At 40.8% G+C, this 20,790-nt stretch overlaps 1 protein-coding gene across 3 annotated transcripts in view; it reads right to left on the bottom strand.

Annotated features, from left to right (window-relative positions):
* Positions 1-5,944: 5,944 nt before the first annotated feature.
* nell2a (neural EGFL like 2a) overlaps positions 5,945-20,790 on the bottom strand; it is an 87,151-nt gene continuing 72,305 nt past the window's right edge. For 2 of the 3 annotated variants that reach the window (XM_020645887.2, XM_065957025.1), the window contains 5 exons: positions 17,790-17,930; positions 15,954-16,147; positions 12,228-12,404; positions 8,958-9,182; positions 5,945-6,733 (listed from right to left, as the gene is read on the bottom strand). In XM_020645887.2, coding sequence (XP_020501543.1) covers positions 6,692-6,733; positions 8,958-9,182; positions 12,228-12,404; positions 15,954-16,147; positions 17,790-17,930 — 779 coding nt within the window. In that variant the 3' untranslated portion in view covers positions 5,945-6,691. The remainder of the gene's footprint in view (positions 6,734-8,957; positions 9,183-12,227; positions 12,405-15,953; positions 16,148-17,789; positions 17,931-20,790) is intronic. The other variant, XM_020645888.2, reaches the window with a different exon arrangement.

The raw sequence follows: 20,790 nt of genomic DNA, 5'->3' as shown, positions 1-20,790 counted from the left end.
CTGAAGCTGCATCCTGACTCTTAATCGCTCCTACTTTGCTCAAAAACAACTCAGTTTTGTCTTTGTTTAACTACTGAAATTTTTCACATATCCACTCATTGATTTGTTCTATGATTTGACCGTGATTGTATGGGCCATTCTAATATAGATCGATGTGTCATCTGCGTAGTTATGATAAGTTATTTGATTGTTTTCTATAATCTGAGCTTGAGGGAGCCTGTAGATGTTAAACAGAAGAGGCCCCAGGATGGAACCTGGTGGAACTCCACATGTATTTTTTTTGTTGCTAAGCTCTGAAGTTACCTATTGGCACAAATAAGTCTTTGTAATTTAAGTAATGTTCAAACCAGTTCATTACTATGCCAGAAATTCCCACCCTGTTTTCCAGAAGGTCAAGTAATATATTGTGTTGAACGTAGTACGCTACTGAGATTGAGAACAATTAAGACTGAGGTTCTGACACTATCCGTGTTTAAACGGATGTCATAAAACACCTTAACCAGAGCTGTCTCAGTGCTATGATTTTGTTGAAAACCTGACTGGAAGACATCAAAACAGTTGTTCAATGTTTACTGTTAAAAAGCAGCTTTATGTGGCGCTGGGGGCGCATTGGTTAGTGCACACGCCCCATGTATGGAGGCTATAGTCCTCAAAGCAGGCGGCCCAGGTGTGGCTCTTTTCCCGCATGTCATTCCCTACTCTCTCTCCCTGATTTCCAGCTCTATCCACTGTCCTATCTCTCCATTAAAGGGACAAAAAGCCCAAAAATAAACTTTTAAAAACAGCTTTATTGATTATTTTACTTGACAAAGGAAGATTTTATATAGGCCTGTAATTGTTCATTACTAACTTGTCTAGATTGTTCTTTTTTAATAGTGGCTTGATGACTTGTTTTCAGGGCCTGTGGGAAGACATCTGAGAGCTAGGAAGGACTGTTAACGGTTCAGCAGGTAAAAGAGTAACCTGTGACCATAATACCACAGGTTTAATCTCTGCAGCAGTCCATCATCAGTTGCCATGTAGCCATTATCCTGTGATACGTTATTTGATCCACAATACTGAACCCAGCATTGAACAGTGTAGAAGCAGTGCGAACACCCAAGGTCTCACTGTTTCTTCTTGTTTGTCTGGGAGAAAATATATCTCATTGCCAGAGAGTATTAGCTGTTTGACTGAAGCCTCCTCTAAGTCTGCCATTGGGCTGAGAAATTAGATATTGATTTTCGGAGGACCACGCAGTAATTGAGAGAACACATCAAAACCAGAGTTACAAAAATGTTTGTGTGGTGCTGGAACCTGATAGCCATGTTGTGTTACCTGTGTATTGACTACTTCCTCCATTTAGTGCATAAATTTGTGTTTTCATTTGTTGCTTTTGTGATTGATTGCATTTTGCTTTTAATCTAGTTTTTAACACACTTCTTTTTCCTTTTCTTTGCACTGTCTTAAGACTTTTTTTTTTTTTACATTTCAGGTAATTTACTGTGTCAATATTCACATATCTTTTTGCCATATATAAAAAAAAACTACAAACATGGCTTTGAAAAATATGAATTGCTGTTGCGTTGTATTTACAACTAAATATAAACCAGAAAATCCCCAAGAGAAGGCAAGCCACAGCTACAGATCAACTGGAATCTCCTTTACTGTCTTTGAGCTATCCTCCAATTAGATCACTGTATCATGTCCTGGCATGGCCCATCACTCTGTGCTGACAGCTCCGTGACTCTGGAAGACCCTGTGAAATTTATCAGTGCAGTCAGTCTCAGCCAGAGAGCAGGTCCTCCCCCTCCCAGTCCTTTCAGCAAGCCTGAGATGGTTTCTGTCCCTGATGGCCATGAGGGAAACAGAATTCATCACTGTTCCTTTCTGCAGGTTTCTGATACCTCGGATAAATCTCTCAGCACATCCAACAACTCACTTCCAGGACCAAATCCCAAGATGTGGGTTTGTGATAATGATGTCTGCTTTACTAGTCGTCTGCTGGGGAAAGTCAAACCAGTTTTATTCTGATTCTTGGTAAAACTGAAGAATTAAGCAGTGAATATTTTAACTCACTTTGAGCTGCTGAATGGCTCTGTAGCAGCAAAACCTTAGACAGGAACAGACACTAACGTCAAAAAGTTTTTCCTTGCAATTTAAATTTTTCGATTAGTTTTTAAAAAATTGAATAAGCCCCTACACTGAAGACGAAGACTGACAACCACAGAGAGCCAAAAAAAATCGAATCAAAAACAGAATAGACATTCTTCACAATTATAAAATCTAGCTTTCTATCCAACACATTTGAGTCGATGCCATAAAAGTTATTTATGACATTGGAAACCCTTTTGAAGCAGTTTTAGTTATAAAACAGAACATTTAAACACTGCTGGATTCTTTGTTCTAGTCACAGAAACAGAACAAATTGTTTGACAGAAATCTGAGGTCAAGATCCATTCATTGTCCAGTCTTTTTCAGAGCTTTTTTTGCTTGTGTGAACAAGCTCTGAATTCAAAATGTTTGATACTAATTTCTTAAGTAACCTTGAGCAAAATAATCATTTCATAATCTTTTTAAATTCTGTTAATCTCTTCAATTATGGTCTCGAAAAACAAGACAAACTTCTATTCTATAGTGTTGCCATTGGTTTTTATAATGAAAAGTGACACAAGACTGGAAAGGTAAAAAATGGAAAGACCAATGATTGTAGGGACAGTCCCTAAAATTTATTTCATTGGGTTACTGAGAAGATTTGCCCCCAAAACTTCCATTAGAGAGTAAAAGGTGCAACCCTCCAACAAGCAGCTGAGCCAAAAAGAATGCCCATGCTAGCGTCTTCATGAAGCTGTACCTATAACGTTTATTCTCATATTGTTGACCATTTTTTGGCTCTATAATTTTGCAGGTATTTTTTTCTCTATAGAAATAAATAAAAGACTCATGGATCGACTATTTCAATAAATCTGGGGAAATAGTGATTGAGATATTTCACAAAAAAACAATTATGGCATTCTCATGGCTGCACTGAAGAGTTAGTGACACAACGGATTCATCATCTGGGTACAAGGATTGTCTAATCATGACATCATGATGGACAGTAGTCCATTGAGTTGTTTGGACCAATTTTTTGTACCAAACCATGTTTCATTCTTACATCCACACAGAGCTTGGTTAAAAAATGACGAAGTGAATGATTCAGTTGGACAGATCATTGCAATAACTAACACATGAAAAATCAAGATCGAGCTAGGGCTATAAAGTTTTATTTGTCATTTGTCAAATTTGAATGCCGAAGTATGAAAGCATTTGTAAGAATGTCAAATTCCCCAAATTAAAATAGTACAGAAATGAGTGCAGTGTTTGCTTTCATAATTACATATATGGCAATTCAAAGTGACTCTTGTTAAGGCTGTTTGTGCATTCAGTCTTTTCTGGACATTTCTGAAAGAGTTTAAAGTGTATCTAAGGCAACTTCACAGTTGTTTATTAGGGTACCTATACTTACAGCATGGAAGGTAATTGGAAAATAAAGACTTATATTTATGATCACTTTTGAACAACTCCATACTTCTGTATCCACTCTGACAGAAAAGAATCTTTCTCCACAGAGATATCTTTGACCGCACAGTGAATCCTGCAGACCAATTAGAGTCATTTGAAGAGCGGATGATCCCTAAAAATGTAATGAAAAAAACTGTCATGCAGCACAAAAATATTGCAAGCTAATGCCTTTTTATCAATTTAAACTCTCGGCTAAAGTAAAACTGACTTATCCTTGTTGCTCTGCTTCACCAGCCACAATTACAATGATATGTGTGGTCATTAACAGTGAATATAGGACAGGCAGTGAAGTGGACTCCCTGTGGGTCCTGGCATCTGTTGCAGAGGGTCCAGCACTGCCATGGAAAATTGAACATTTAGGAGCCAGCTGGAGGACCAGTCTGCACTGCTGTGCCACCACTACTCAGGTGCTCACTGGCTCTACGCCACCACCAGCCAGAAGCCACTGGACCAAAGAAGGCCAGATGGTGCCCTTGCCAACCTACGAGAAGCCCACTGTCCACTGGCCATGTCCCCCCACTGCCCTCGCATTCAACTCAGGGATGAGTTTTGGAGTCATGATAACCTGAGATAAAAAGTTTTTCAGGGAATGGAGGGACAGAAAAAGTGAGCCAAGAGAGTGTGTTGGAATACAAAACGGGCCCCATTACATTGTGTGTTTGTTAATGTAAGCAGCTGCAAGATAGAGTCAGAGAATCAGAGACCGCTCCACAGGGAAATAAAGCCATCTCCAGGCTGAACTCATTTGTCCGTGCCTGTGAACCGATAGATAATTATATTAGGAGCTTTAAGTGCTCTTCTGCGATACAAGTATTACTAGCATCTCCAGAGGCACAGAACAAAGTAGGGAGGAGAGGAATCTGTGTGCTACAACCGGGGTAGTCATCGCTCTGCATCCAAATATGTGGATGTTCAAGTGTAGTCAACACAAGGGGCCTCATTTAAAACCCGAATCATCGCACAACGTTATTAGTATTGGATCTATGGAAGCCACAAATCTGATTTTATGTATTCAATTTACAGAATCAATCATGCCTGCTGTATCATATTACACAAGGCAGAGTCTGATAGTGGGAGGCCAGAAGTATGGTCTCAGAAGTTGGCAATACATATTGAAAAACACTTTAACCTCAAACCAATGTTAAATGTAAAGCACTAGAAGAACTGTGACCTTCAAACGTGTTCTTCCATCCAATCTAGACTTTATCACCCACCATCAGGGGTGTGTCTAGAGGGGTGGCAAGGGCCCACCTAAAAATGTAATTGGCCACCCCATGTGCCAACCCAAAAATCCTAAACTGTGATTGGCTATTTGCCCTGTCAAAGGCAGGACTTATGTTTGAACTAACTAATAGGTCTTTTTATCCAAAGGCTGCTAGTTTTCTTTACATATCAATGGAGCATATTTTCCTTTTTATGTACTTAAAATTTTAAATATGTAAAAGTGTGAACATCTACTTTACAAGACAGGTGCATAGAAAATGACTGCACATCGTCTTACTTGCAATGAACTGCAATGTGTCGGGAACAAAACATTACAAGTTACACTGTGCAGAAGATTGCACACACTTTTTTGAGTACTTAAAGTTGTGACTTTAAACATACATCTTTCTTCTATTTGCGTCTTTAAAAAGCAAGCTAATGTTTCTCTTATCTCGTGTTGTATATGATTGGTGAAGTTAGAAAGGGTAAATAATTGATATCTATTTGTATGAGTTTGTTCACAAATCACACTTAAGGCAAAAGTCTGTAAGCGCCCCTGCCCACCATGACTATTCTTTTGTTTTACATAAAGTAGGCCCACAAGGCATATACTCCTTACTTTATACTCAGCACTGTAGACAGTATGGTAATGATGCATCGGCTGCTACGATTTTCTCTACAAACTTTCAAACCTGTATTTTTGTGTGAACTACATCTAAAGATTGTGTATGATTGACTTTGAAGGAAACAAGTAAAGAAAACTGAATGCATATTGGCCTTCAAGAGCAAAATGAGTAAGATGCTGTTGACAAAGCATCATCAACTCTACAGCCACTTAAACATGAATAGTAACATAGCTACAGAGTGACAGATGAGTGATGATTTCAAGGTCAGAACTACTTTGGAAAACCTTCATTTGGAAATTAATTGTTGTCCTTTATTTGAGACTTTGTTTTGAATCGGCAGGATCCTCTTTGGTTCAAGGATAAAGCTTGACTTTTTGTGTACATGTTTTATGTGCAAGTTTTGAAAATGACAGATGCAGGGAGAAGGACCGTTTTCTACTAGTACAGCTGTGCTAGTGCTGGTATGGGCACTGCATTTATTAAGTTACATTGTAGGTGTGACCCGTGAACTGGCAACTTTGTGTGTTCTTGAAAAACTATGCATGCAGATAAATGACACCCACTGACAACACTTAAATGTAAATGGAAATACTTTATTTCACTATTACACAATAACAAGCTTGGAAAGGAAAATTACAAAAAAGAGAAATGGAACAAAATTCTACAAAGCACCACATAATATAGACGACTCATAAATGTGGTAACTGAACCTTATGCTAACTGCCTTTACTCTATCTAAAGAATCATCGTCATCATCATCATCATAACCGAGAATTTAGAAATCAGCAAAAATATTTGGACATCAAGCACAGTCATGCCAGTAATAGTAATATCTTACAGATTCATGTAGCGATGTTTCGGAGTGGGGGAGCTGTGATCCTTAAAGGGTCACTTTTAAGAGGTGAGACAGAACAAAGAGAGAGTGGGTTTGAGGGAACTGTAGTCCCATCATCTGTTTGGTATGACATACGTTTGCATTTGGTATAAAGAGGACTTGAGGAGGCAGACGCGGGTCACAGATTATTTGCAGAAGCACTCGTAATGCTAAAAGAGGTATCAGATGGGTGGGGTTTACTTTTACAAGAGCTAAAAATCAGCAGAAAGTACCTGAAAGTGAAATTTTTACAGTTTTCTGTATTCTATCATATATGAATTTTCCTGATTTGTAACCCCCATCCATCCGCATCAGCAGGCTAAAACCCAACAATGCAAACACTCTCTGACCAGCGCCTGTAAGGAGGAGAGTGAGGAGACATAGGGGTGTTGTTACTTTTTTTTACATGGAGAACACTGTACAGGTGCCTTCAGATCTGCCGGGACTAAAGGCACATGGGGTCCACTGAGCAACAGATGTGTCCATTCTGGAAAGGAGAAAAAAAAAAGAGAAGGCAAAGAATGGATTATCATTACATTAAGACCTCCCCGAAACTCTTTTTGAAGCTCAGCTGATAATGTTTTCCAAGTGGCGGCAGTGCTGCAGCAGACGGACTCAGTTTGGCATTTAGAACTCCACTCGGTGTCATTTCGCCATCAACTGATCCAAGATGGTGACAGTCTTCTGAGAATACAAATGTAAATGCTCCCTGAGTCATTTCACTTTAAGCTTAGGGGACTGATAAACTTTAAAGGTTTGAAGGCCCAGCACTGTCGGAGCTAAATCACCTCTATCACACCAGAATGCCAGGAAACACACTGTTCTGCAGCACACTGGTTAAAAAAAGTTTAATTCCAAAATGTGTTTGAATTCTTTTTGAAATCTTCGCTAGAAAGCAAGGAGAATATTTATCAGTCCGTCCACCGAGTACAGCTGCTAACACTTCCTGTCAGACAGGCTGAAAGAAAATACCTCATTCTAAAAGACTGAGGCGAGGGAGTGAGTCTTGGTGGATTAGCACTAAAGCTGAAGCAACAATTTATACGCACAGTTGGTAATGAAGTGGATATTTGCCTGCATAGTTTAATTTCTCAGTTGTTGTTCTTTGGCATGAGTCTTAAAACGAAAAGTGTTGAGAGCAGCTTTTTTCCATCTGATTAACTTCAACCAATTACACAACTCATTGGGATAAACCAGTGGTTCTCAACTGGTGGGTTGGGACCCAAAAGTGGGTTGTGGAGCTGTTTTCAGTGGGTCTATAAAGCACTTTTTTAAAACATGTTGGTTTTGTTCTGTCTCCTTGTTCTGTCATAGGTTTTGTACTGTCTGATACCTAAACTGCACCATCATTTATTAAACAAATCTCATTGGCTGAGAAATATCTTAAATGTGGGTTGCGATTTCTTATGGAGGTGTTGGTGGCGGGTCCTGAGGTTCGACCAGTTGATGACCACTGGGATAGACTATCTGAGGTAAGTATGTTGTTTGCACAGACATGGCCACAGGCCAGGAGATCAGGGTCTGACTGATGTTTCATCACTGCAGCTCTCTTATTTCACATTTTGTTTTCAGAAAATGAATAGTTCTACAATGTTGGGAATGCACTTGTCAACAGTTTGATGAGAAGATTTATAAAACTCTCATACATGTAAATAAAACATGAAGCAACAGCCATTAGCTATCTAGCTAGGCAACTTTAGTTATCCCAAAGGGCAACTCGGTTTTACATTCCCCCCAGTTGTTTGCTAAACATAACTACTGGAATCAGGGCTCTTTTCACTGTGAGGTATAACCAGCAGAGAAACAAGAAAGACAATGATTCATAATAATGTTAACAATAATTCAGTTAACATATAGTTGCCATGAAGGTGATGACGTGTTTTATTTAGTTGTTGGCATGCTAATGTTCATTTGGACAGAGCCAGGCTAGCGGTTTCCCTGTGTTTGATGCTAATCTAACCAAACTAGCTGCTGGTTGTAGTTTCATATATTGCAGAGAGATTTGTAAGAACTGTCAATCTTCTTACGCAACTCTCTGCAAGAAAGCGTTGCAGAGAATGTTAAACTTGAGAGAATTCAAAGCAATCTGCTGTACTGGCTTTGATTAATATAAATGTAAAAAAAAACATCTACAGTATGACACCCTCTAATATTAAATACAGACAAATACGTAAATAAAGCTCTCAAAGGTGACGTATTGTATTTGTAACACCATTCTCAACGTGTGTTATAACAAAAACTATTTCGAAGTATAAAAATCGATTTGTTTTTTTTCCTGGGAGGAGTATATATCATGTAGTGCTGTTTTCATTTTGGGTTACTTAAAGTGTTGGAATTAATTCCATATTCGTCAGCTTCTCTAATTTTGTCTCTTCAATTTCTGCTTTCAAACGAAGGGGAAACTCGTCTTTTTCCATGTGCTTACGGTTTGTTTACAGATGAACATCCTCATTCATAACGGCTTACATTAACACTTGCAGACATATATACCACCATATGTAACAAATACAACCATAAGGTGTTGAAGATGCACAAGTGTGTTCACAATACTAAGTCTGTACTGTACCACAGTGTGCAGCTTTTTTTTCCTGACAGAGCACAAAAGGTTTGCAATTTCCAAACCATTTTTCTCTGGTGTCTCGTCGTCCTCTGAACCCTGCAAAAAGAGTAATTTACTATTTGGAGGCTGCTGGCGGGTTTTGGCACCTTACCTTGCACTGGCACAGGGTGCACTCGGTGCCATGTTTAATCCAGGATGACCCGCTGAAGCGTGAGATGTTGTGCTCGTCCGTGCACGTCTTGGTGATGTCGTTGCGGATAGTGTCAGCCTGGCAGGGATCGGTGACACAGCGGGGACAGCACTCGCCCTCCGGCACCACGGTAAACTCGCAGTCCACGGGTGGGCAAGGCAGAGGCCAGCAGTCAACCTGCCCCTGCTGAGGAGGAGGAGGAGGAGGAGGAGAAATATGATTTTAGAGAAGATAGAGGGATAAAAGGGAGAAGAAGTTCAGAATAATCCCTGCAAAGGCACTTTTATATTTTCCAGGCTCTAAACAAGTTATTCATGCAAATATTTCTCCTGACGCTGAGTATTTGCATGCTACAGGGAGTGTCTCCCCTTGATGACAAAAAAAGCTGTTAAGGTACTTAGAAAATATAGATGAGCAGAGCAATCTTCCAACACAGTCAGCAGTTTTTATTTAAGACTGTGGAGGTAAATGCTCCAGCTTTTTAATTGACTTGTTCTAGTCCCCCTGTTTTATTGTTGTTCTCCTATTAATCTCTAACTTTCAGGACACAAAGCCTTATTGGATTTCTCTTGCTTTCATTTTCTTTTGGCCTCAGCTAACAGCTGAAATATATACTTTCTACGCACTCTACACATCAGTTTGCTGTATCAATCTGGCACTGACCCACTTATGTTTATGTGGTCCTCCTGTCTGCTTCACATCTACTTGGGAAATTAAATATGAGCTCAGACTGCATATGTTAAACCACACCAAAGGTATACACACACACATAAAGTTACCAGAGGCTCGAGGCAAGAGTCCCACCGGGGATATTTAATATCACTGAGAATCGTCTGGCTCAGCATTTCAGGGGTATGTTGTAGTAAATTAGTCCGGCTATAAAGCACAGGCTCATGCCGGCTAATGCCCACTCCCTTCCTCTGTGCAGAGTGTAAACATTTGGAGTGGGACATCCCCCCCCCCCTCCCCCCGAGTGGGAATCTTTGCCTTCAGCCTGTGGGAGGGATTGAACGTCACCTCAGGTATCCATCCCAAGCTGCGATAAGGGACACTGTGATTTTTGTCTGTTTATGTAGATGCGGCCTATGATGAGATCAACCTTAAGCGGAAGCCGGCCTTTCATTTCTCTTTGTGATATTTCAGTGAGTTATTATTTTAATCTGGCTTTGCATTCAGATTTCATGCTATCTCACAGCAATTTAATCTTTTTGCTTTTTACACAGACAGATGTAAGGGTTCACCACGTACGAGACTGCATGTCACATAATGCCTCCAGGAGATTAAAACCAGTGACATTTATCTTTGCCTGGGAATTAGCCTGCAGCAATCATGCCTTTTCTTTTATGCGCCTCGACCTGCAGCACAACCTATGGCTGAGGAAAATCCATGCCTTTTTTTTTATCTTCTGCAGCGCAAGAAGATAGCAAATCACAAGTGGCCGATGTGTGCACATTCAGCAAGGGACACACTCTTGATTTCAGATGATTGCACGGGTTACAGGGAGGAGAGGAGGAGAGGAGGAGGATTCACATCTCGGCCTTGGGAGAATGTTTCGCCCATCTGGCTGCTGTCACTGTGTATTTTAAGGCCCCTGCTGAGCCTGGACAGCCATGGCTCTGCTAAGTGTTGCAGCATTCAAGGTTCATTTCACGTCCCTGTCACGCTACTGGAGCCTCTGTACTGTGTCTCTCAGAAGCTGCACCCCCTCCTCACCCTTTCAAGTGCTGCTCTTTGTACTGTGAGGCTGGTGGTCCTTTGCCTTTCTTGAACGTCTCTGCATCTTTCATTGACATTGTTTTATGTCTGTCTTTGTGTATGTGTGGACGTATGAGAGCACGAGGATGTCTTGCTGTGGTGACTGGTCTGCCTTCATTCTCCAACATGAGTACATGTGTATCTATGTTCATGCCAGTGTTTGTTTGCTGTATATATATGTGCTTGGTGTGCTCTGGGATCTTCAATGTGTTTGTGTCTGTTTGTGTCAACATCTATAAGTGCCGACAATCTGAAAGAGAGTGAAGCCAAGAAAACCCATTTTCAGCCGACTGTGCCTCCCTGCTGCCTCTCAGCTGAGCGCTGATTTTCAAGCTCTCCCATAATGGCTCACTGTAAGAAATCCAAAAAGCAGCCAGCCCTCAGGTCCGTGCATCAGGACGGCATTACAATGGAAGAAGGAGAGGAGGGGAGGGGGAAATGGCATTGCTGTTTCTACTTAGACCATAAATCTGACAAACTGGAACCAACTTATATTAGTTACAAGTAGGGCTGATCTTTAAAAGCACAAAAAAAAAAAAAAAAAAACGGGCGGTGAAGAAGAAAAATGAGTTGTAAAGTGCTCGACTGGGACCCACATCGAGGATGATTTGTGAGTCACTGAACAGACGGAGTGACACTGGTGTGGGTGTGTAGCACAGCTGAGTGTGGGTGAGACGAGACGGTAGGGGAGAATGTAAAGCATGACATTTACATTTAATATGCACGGTGCTATGTGGGGAGAGGGGAACCACAAATAGGATTTATGGTTTTTGCACGTTTATAGAGAAAACACTCAATGAGATGCCTGCCTGTTGTTTGAACAGCAGAAGAGTGGAAAGCTGTGGGAAAAGGTCGACAATGCAGGAGATAAATAAAATGTGCATGTCTCACTGTGAAAGATTTATGCTGGGGGCGCAATGTTATTTTGTTTTGTATGAGGAATAGGATTGCATGTAGAGGACACTCAACACACGTGCTACAAAAACGAATCAATCAACACAAGAACGCTCTCTGCGCAAACTTTCCAAAGCACACAAAGACGATGCACAAGTATTAAACCCTCCCACACACATTTTCTCCTGATCCAACCTTGGAAGTATCCTTCAGTAAAAATGTATAATTCTATCACAGCAGACAACTGTGCTGAGGGTCCTTGAATCCTTTAAAATCTCACTAATCGCTCCCTCCCTTCTTTCTTTCAGGGCATGAAAAGCAATCTTCATTTGCTCCTCTCCTATTCACCTCTTAATCACTCCTCCTATCTTGTCACAAAACTTGTCTCCTTGACTTTCTCTACAGAGCACATCTCATTCATGCGCATTTCCATGGAGACCGGAGTTTTTGTTACATGCCTTGTGTGGGCACAGCATTGAATGCACATGCTGTTTTAACTGTCACTGCGAGCAGCTCTGGGTAAAAAGAAGCATTTACCGAATTGTACGCAATGTACTACGATGTTCATGCGTCTATACTCACCAGGCACTGACACTGCTGGCAGTTCTCCACCCACGTGTCCCCGCTGCCGTAGGTGAGCAGGCCGTTCTGGTGCAGGCACTGGCTGCTCAGACGGGGGTCGCACTCGGGGCAGCAGAAGAGGTCAGCGTTGGGGTTGTCGCAGTCGCAAACCATCCTGCGGCACATCACCTGGCCAGCCTGAGCCGGGAACACAAACACACACATCACATCACATGAGGACAATAAAAAAAAAAAACATTAAACACACGCATGAATACATATAGAGGCATGCACAGACAAAGGCCATTAGTCTGACAGGATCATTAACCATGAAGATAATAAATAATGACATAATGGCTGCATATAAAGGCCCTGGAAACTGTTTAGAAGCTGCAGTTTGTGGTTTTTCAGTCCCAGCTTCAAATCCAGATACATTTCATTCATTTTAATGCAAAAGTTTTTCTCTTCAGGAGTTTCTATTGATCTGTGTTCGAAGACCTGCTAGGTGAGTGTCACATTGTCTCGTTGATTTAAGTTACCAGAAGAGCTGTAAACTCAACTCGTTTTGCTTTTTTTGTCACATCTCTTTGTCACAAACTTCTCTCACCTCCAGTAAAGCCACTTTAATTTGAAACTGCCGAAGTCATGAAGGAAATGAATAAAGATTTTTTTTATTGGAGATACAATGTTTGTGTGTAAAATGAAATATAAAAAATACATTTATCAATGATCAACACAAGCTTGAACTATATTTTCATAACTGATCAGTATATTTTATTTATTCTCTTTTGAGCGAAAGTAGAAGTTGTTTTTCCTCTGTTTACTGTTTCATGCCATCTCTGCTCATCTTTGAGTGAATCATTACTCATTACTTTGGTATTAAACAGCATAGGCCTTGATTAATTGCCCTTTTTAAACTTTCTTTTCTGACACCCAGAAAATTCAAGAAATGACCTGTGTTTGAGTGCATTTTATGCTTTCATGAGGTATTTTGAAGGAGAGAGATGACAATTAATCTCGAGGAAAGAGACAGGAATGAAATGTAATGGCTGGCATCCTTTAAATCTTTTATGCCTTTTTAATTACAATGATTATCTCTTCAGTGTAAAATTCTGTGACAAACTTTTAATGATCTGGTTTTTATGCACCCCTGTCACTACTTTAGCCAAGACATTTAACCATCCATCCTCCTGGGAGCTCTTGAGCTCCCTCGTCTTGAAGGTTCCTCTGGATGGTTTGGGGGGACGGCCTGCTGCTATGGACCCCCCCTCTGAACCCAACTGTTAAAACTATTAATAACAGCCTTACATCTATTATCATTATTCTAAATATTAAAGTGACTCTAAGAGCTGCTCAACTTCAACCTCTATCATTAACATAATCAGTCCTCCCTGTTTCATCATCATTACAGTAGCTAGTGTTAATATTAGACTGATTAGTTTTTTATTATATTTAATTGTTACTGCTTATTCTACACTTACTTTTGCGGTTTCTGCATTCAAGCTATACAGCTATCTACATTGTTGTTATTGTTTTAGCTCTATTAGTCTTTATCCATCGCCATCTTTCTGCATCTCCCTCTATCCGACTTTCCAAACCTAACACACTTTTGTCAGACGGCTGTTCAACATGAGTCTGGTTCTGCCTCTTAAAGGCAGTTACTTTGCTAAATGTTGCCATGTGCTGTGCTCATGATGGATTAATGTTGGGTCTAAATATATGTTATCCATGACCATATATTTTATTAGATTTGAAGCTAGCTACTGGCGGCTCCCTTAATGTATTTACTATATGTATATATACAGTAGGGCAGCAGTAGTTCAGTCTGTAGGGACTTGAGTTGGGAACCGGAGGGTCACTGGTTCACGTCCCAGTGTGTGGTGTGAGGCTGGAGAGGTGCCAGGAGTGATGCCGAGGTGCCCTTGAGCAAGGCACCAAACCCCTAACTGCTCTGGCGCGCTCCTTGTGTAGCAGCCCACTCTGACATCTCTCCATTAATGCATGTCCACAGGTCCTGTGTGTGCATATGTGCATTTCAGACCTATGTGTGTGAGAAGCATGTTTTTCAATAAACCTGAATTTCTCTCCGTGATTAATAAATATGAAAAAAAAAAATATATAAAATAAAATAAATTAAATATTTTTAATACTGAAAAATTACAACATGATTATAACAGATAATAAAATATTTTCTTTAAAGCGTTTAGGATTCTGGACCACTCCTATTTCTAGAGAGTGCATCTATACTTAGAGTATCTGCACATTGATTTATTCTTTTCTGCCAATCAAATCAAAGCACTTTAATTTCTTAAATGTTTCAGGAATTAGAGACCCCGCCGGCAGAGGCACTGATGCAGTAAACCCCACCCATCTGCTGCTCCCAGCAGAGTGAAACAATGAACTATTTGCATATTGCATGACCTCAGTCTGGCCACATCCCAGTCAGTGTCTCTCCTGCGCTGTTTGACCTTGATTCTCCTTCCATCAGTTAGCCTGCAGCTCTCCATCTAATATCCAGCTGTGTCCACCCACCTCCAAAACAATAACATGTTTACTCCTTCGCTCCCTCCGACGCGACTAATTTTGACAGGCAGCCCCTCAATCTCTCAAATCAATTAATACGAGTCATTTAATTAGGGAGCCATTTCTGCCCTGGTCCTTTGTAATCAAATGAATAATTTGCTGTTTGATCATTCACTACCGACACTAATCCACCATAATCACCTTCCACTACCGCCAGACACTTGGCATTAGGTTGAGTGAAACGCTGAATTGCTAAGTATGACTGGTCCGTGACCTCATAATCGTCAAGAAAAATGTGTTTGGGATGATGAACTGAGTTTTCCGGTTCAAGTATTCCCAGATGCCTCGTCACTGTTGTCAAAAATCAATCAAAACAACGACATCAAAAGCTTGAGTCACTTGGGTAGACCTTTAAATATCACTGCATACAGCTCACGCACTTTAATTAAATTGCTCATCACAAAGGCATCACTGTCATTTTCGTCCACACTGTCACATCAGCCCCCCCCAGTGTTTCCATCTTCTCTCACTTTTTCTCTCTTACTTAGTCCAGACATTTTCCTACACTATTCACTCTTTTAGGTGCTGTAGGAGGAGGGCGACAGATCAGGGTGGTGTTTCAACTGGAGCTGAATTTGATTAGTCTTGTGGAAATGAAGCATACCACTGTGTTCTAATATTTCTGAAAATGACTTGGCCCTGAGGGGTCACTAAGGCCTGTCACATCAGAAAGCGGCAGAGTTGAAATTCTCCATTGTTTCGCTGTAATTACAAACCCTACCAGAAGCCAGTGTAGAAGAAACCGTGCTTGATTTAAATGATGCATAAATGCAGAAACACAGCACCATTTTCAAATAGAATAGGTTTTGTTTTCAGTTTTCAATGTGCAACAAGCCCCTTCTAATCCCTTCTTGATACCTTTTGTTAAAGCTCCTGTGAGATAATTTCAGTATGTGTCGACTCTGGCACCCAATGTTGGAAAATGCAGTATCTCTTGTCTCCCTGCTGATTTTGTAAATGTACAAGTAGTGTTTTCTGAGGATAAAATCTCATGCTTCTTTTCACGCTTACTATCTTTTTTTTTATCATATCAATCGTTCCACATGTCTGTCTTCGTCTTCATCGTCCCATCCATCTACCGCTCCTTTTTCTCTCTCTCTTTCCTGTATATTTCTCCTCTCTTTGTCTCTTTGCTCTCTGTGTCCATCTGCCTCAGTTTCTCACCTGACAGGAGCACACTGAGCACCGATCGCTGTCCAGCACCCAGATCTGCCCGCTGTGCTTGACCTTGTTGTCATGGATACAGTCTCCCGTGCAGTTGTGCCCGTGGGGGCATCGGCAGTCATAGCCTCCATCCAAGTTGAAGCACACTGTGTCGTTGGCACAGGTGTTCCTCCCCGTCTTGCATTCATTAATATCTGCAGGGAGCACAGAAGAGATGACATCATGCATATGCTCCGGGAAAGGTTACACAGTTTCTGCATGGCTTTTTCGAAATCTGATTTTTTTTTTCTCATTACAAGCCCAAAACCTTTACATATGTGACATAGTGACAAGGTAAAAGGAGCATGTCCTGTCACAGAACGGTTCAAAGATCAACAATGTAACGATAAGTAACCACACTGACCTGCTCTCTGCAGCCGCAAAAGTGGAAACACAATCGTCTCAGAGCTTGCAACGAGGCTCTGAGATGCAGCGAGACAGATTGTGGGAAACATAAAGTACACAACCGTAATATAACCCAGAAACCTACTTCTGGTCAAATTATAACTTTTCTTTGTGAAACCCAGGCAGGATCGGCTTTCTGAAAGTGCCTTTAATGGGTTTTTTTCCCAGCTCTAACTGACAGCTAAGATGGGGTCAACAAGTGGAGCAGCGCTGGCACTATTGTTACAGGCAATGCTTCCATGTTTCTGTAGATTGAGGGTTTCTATTTTGACAGCTGACACTTTACCTGGCAGGCTGTATCAGAGAGAATGTTCCAGAAGACGAACAAGCCGCAGATCAGCAAAGTGACATTTTGAAGAAGAAAACAGACTGATGATGACGCACCAAGCCAATCAAACTGTTACATACACAAGTGGAAACATCTTATAAAACTAAAATGTTCAGCGAGTTTCTGATGAGGGGTGACTGCTTGTTTAAAAGGCTGTACTCCTTGGCAGTCTTTGCTATTTTTTTTCCACATTGAACCTCTAAATCCTGAAACTGGAGACCCAAGGGAAGGACCCTAACATGTGTGAAAGGACTGAGATTGAAAATAACAAATTAATGAATGGCTTATTTCACTAATGGGACATTACGGAGCAATAAGAGTTGAATCAACCACAGTTGAGACTTCCTTTAAATCTCAAAGATCTTACAGGGAAAACTATACACTGTATAGGACATGCACGTAGTCTGTGTGATGTCGTCTGTTGATTTTTGAAGAAGTGTTATGAAGCCCAGCATTGGACGTCACTATTTTGGAAATGCTGACTCCAACTAACCACAAGCTAATCAAGAAGCAGGCAAAGAGGTCGAGTAAAAGTGGGCATAATGAATAGCTTGGTCACTGAAACGCGACCATGAATTTTATCTAGCTTGTCATCTAGCTAGCATAACGATGAAAACAGCACAAACAAATGCTGTCAGTTTATGGTCAGTAAATAAGGGCATTTTGACATTGGCTCTATAATGGCAGCTTGTGTTCAACACGTATTGAGAGTAATATACATTTCATACTTTAAAGACATATTTTCAAATACAAAAAAATATGACGAGGGATAAAGTATCCTGTAATTATCATGACTTAAGGTTTAAAATAATACCTCATAATGTGAAACATTCATGAAGTGTTGCATATGTCAAAAGCCTCCACATAGCCAAATGTGAATTCTGCACACACACAATGTTGTTTTATTAATGTGATTGCCACCAAAAACTGATAGGAAATTGCCTTTTTGTATGCACTGCATGTCTTAAGAAGCATTTACTTTGTCTACTATAAAAAAAAAAAATCATCACTAATCCAATATGAAAGCTAAACATGAGGAGACAACTGTAATTTAACCAACTCACCTATACATGATTCCCCGTTGGCAGAAAACAAGCCGTTGTCATGGTAGCCGTCGCGACACTCACAGTGGTACCAGCCGGGCAAGTTGACACAAGTGGATTTACTATCACACTCAACAAAGCCGTCCGCACACTCGTCAATATCTGCAGAGAAGACGAGGACGAGAAGAGAAGAGCAATTAGACATTAATCCCCGGTCACTATCATGTTGGTTTAAGAATATTCTTTACTGTGAATGCTCTATTGAGCTCCATTCTTGCCCAGTAGGCATTTTCAGCATTGACTGATTCATAATTGATAGGACAACGTGTCGAGGATTTGAGTAAATCTCGTCTGTAGGCTTTATTGATCAGGAATAGTTGCATATCCAGAGAAGGACATGTGTATCAATAAAAGAAAGCAGGGGATGAATGGATGCAACATTACAAGCCTTTTCTTTAAAGCTAGAGGTTTTTACAACTATTTCTTTTGAAATGTCAGTATCTATCTCGCAGTCTGATCTTCCCAACGCATAATTAAATAGATAAATAATTGAACTTTGCCCGACACGTGAGTTTCTTTCCACAAGGTGACGTGAAAAGAAGCTCTGAGACGGGCTTTGACGCACCTTCAATGGCAGCCTGTGGGCGGCTGTCAATAAATGGAGCTGAAGTTTGTTCTCACAGAGCTCCACTTAGAAATATCCTTGACTCTGCCCCCTCCTCCTGCTCTTGTCTTTAACAAAAGACTCCGATTACTCGCTGTGACTTTCTCCTCCCTGTATTATCTGTTTCTCTCCCTGTCACTCTCTATAAGGCTTATTTTTAATCAACGTTTCCCTGTTTCTCCAGCTTCTCTTTCTGTTTACAACGGGCAAACATTCGACCTTATTACTTTCAAACAACAAACTTTTCTACAAACATGAGCCTTGAACAAATCCAATATCATTTTCTATAACAATTCACACTCAAAGTGGCAGATTTTTCTGATATTTCAGCTAAAATTTAATTAAACTAAGGGCCAGGAAATACAGACTGTTATTACACAGTAGGGCTTAATATGTTAGGCCCAGACACGCACCGTGATTAAAAGTGTCTGCATTGCCACTGATGGCTTTTTCACGATTGTGCATGATGCATGATGCTCCGTACTCATTATGAAAATGGCAGTGTGCTGTGTGTGACCTTCTCCGCCACTGCCTTGCAACAGTATCCCCCATAGAGCGACAGACAGCCGGGCTCATGGTCCCCCACCGCCCAGCCGGTAATGGGATTAAGATCTATTGGCTAATGAGCCCTCAGCCTTTTAATAGAATTTCTGCAGCAGATTAACCGTTGATCAAATGTCCCGCAGATTAGGGCTTTATCTATTTAAAAATTCCCCACATCTGTCTAAGACGCGGGGTTGCTAAAAATAAAATCAAAATACAGCATATTCCCCCCCTTTTTTTTGGTTCCCCATATTTGCTCTCTTTTCCAGCATGGCAGACTTAAAAGCACAAGCTCACATTTCACTAATTGCGCAAGTTTGCTGTGAGCAAAGCACCTCATTTTCACCTCTAAGGACAGCAATACTGGGTTAAAAGGCGCTGCTTAAAAATCAGGAGTCTAATACAAAGAGCATAACTGGCCTATCTTTGAAAATTCATATGAATTCTCCCCACTCCTGAGAGAGAGAAATATCCAATGCTCTTTGTTGCCTGTGAATCTCAGCGTGATAAAAGCACAGGGAGCATTTAAAAGGGAAAAGCTGGATGAGGTGTATCGCCAGGTTTTTATTTTTTTATTTTTTTTAAATCAGATGAATTTGTTCCAATCCTCCTCCTCTTCTCAATAAGGCTGCATGAAATAGTTCAAAGTACAGCAGAGCAGTCAGACACTATTTATAACAGACACTGATGCTGAAGTATGTCTAAAAATATGCAAATGGGTTATTTTCATCCGGTTTCATTCAGGCGTTTAAAAAAATAATAATAATAAAATAACTGTCTGGCTATAACAACAGAGGGTTACACCTTCAACAAAAGATTTTCGCTTTCATGTGAGCCAAACCTGTCAGCTACAATTACAGCACGACGCTTCTCGGCTTGCTGTCAGATCAACTTTTTTTTTATTTTTTAAACGCAGCCATCTTTTAGGACGATGAAGCTCACTGTTGTCTCACCTTGGGCTTGACAGGATTGAATGTGTGAGGTGCGGTGAGGATACGACATGCTAACAACGAGTCTCGCCTTCTCTGTTATCATCTTGCGTTAATGATAATGGAGGATCATTGCAATTAAATCATCAACAGTGTCGCTCAGACATGGGCGCTGCCTGGAAGCCTCTGTCTCTACTGAATCATAGATTTGGATGGTGCAGTGTTTTCACTTGATACTCTCTTCATGTTTCCTGTCTCTGTTCTAGAAAAAAAAGGAAACATATCAACAAAATATAGAACATAAAGAGGTGAAAGGCCGGGGAAAGAGAGCTGTTTTGGAGGTAGACTGCTGACTCGAAAACTGACTGAGAAACACGGACACAAAGAGAGGAGGACAAGGAGGAGCTGGATGAGCAGGGAAACAGATTTAAGAGGAAGACAGAGACAAAGAGGAGTAAGAGGGAGAAATGGAATAAATGAAGGAGGAGGAATAAGTGAAGGAGGAGATAAAGAGACTGCAGTTATCCAACTCGTTACCTTGAGTGGCAGTCTGGAAACAAGGGCTCTATTAAGGCGGCTCTCGCTGGGCAAAGTAGGGAAGGAGTGGACAGACTTTCCTCTGCACCCTCCTGGGCTTGTTATGCCACTCTGCCATTATACTGCCTCTCCTTTTTATTCATCCTCTCCCTTCACCTTTCCAAAAGCCTTTGTCACTTTTCGGGGGAACCTTTCCTCATTCCTGCTGTTTGCATTTCTCTTAGAGCGGAAAAAAGTTTAGCCCAGCATGCCCTTGTCTCTTCATCCCTCTCTCTCTCTCCTGCCAACCTCTTCACATTTTCCTTGTATCCAGCTCTGATCCGAGACAGGTGCCGCTCTTTGCCTTTTC

Source organism: Labrus bergylta, chromosome 7 (genome assembly GCF_963930695.1).
Source record: "Labrus bergylta chromosome 7, fLabBer1.1, whole genome shotgun sequence".
In the NCBI taxonomy this organism is placed as follows: Eukaryota; Metazoa; Chordata; class Actinopteri; order Labriformes; family Labridae; genus Labrus; species Labrus bergylta.
Note: the sequence above shows the minus strand (reverse complement) of the source record. Positions and strands in the feature narration are given on the sequence as shown.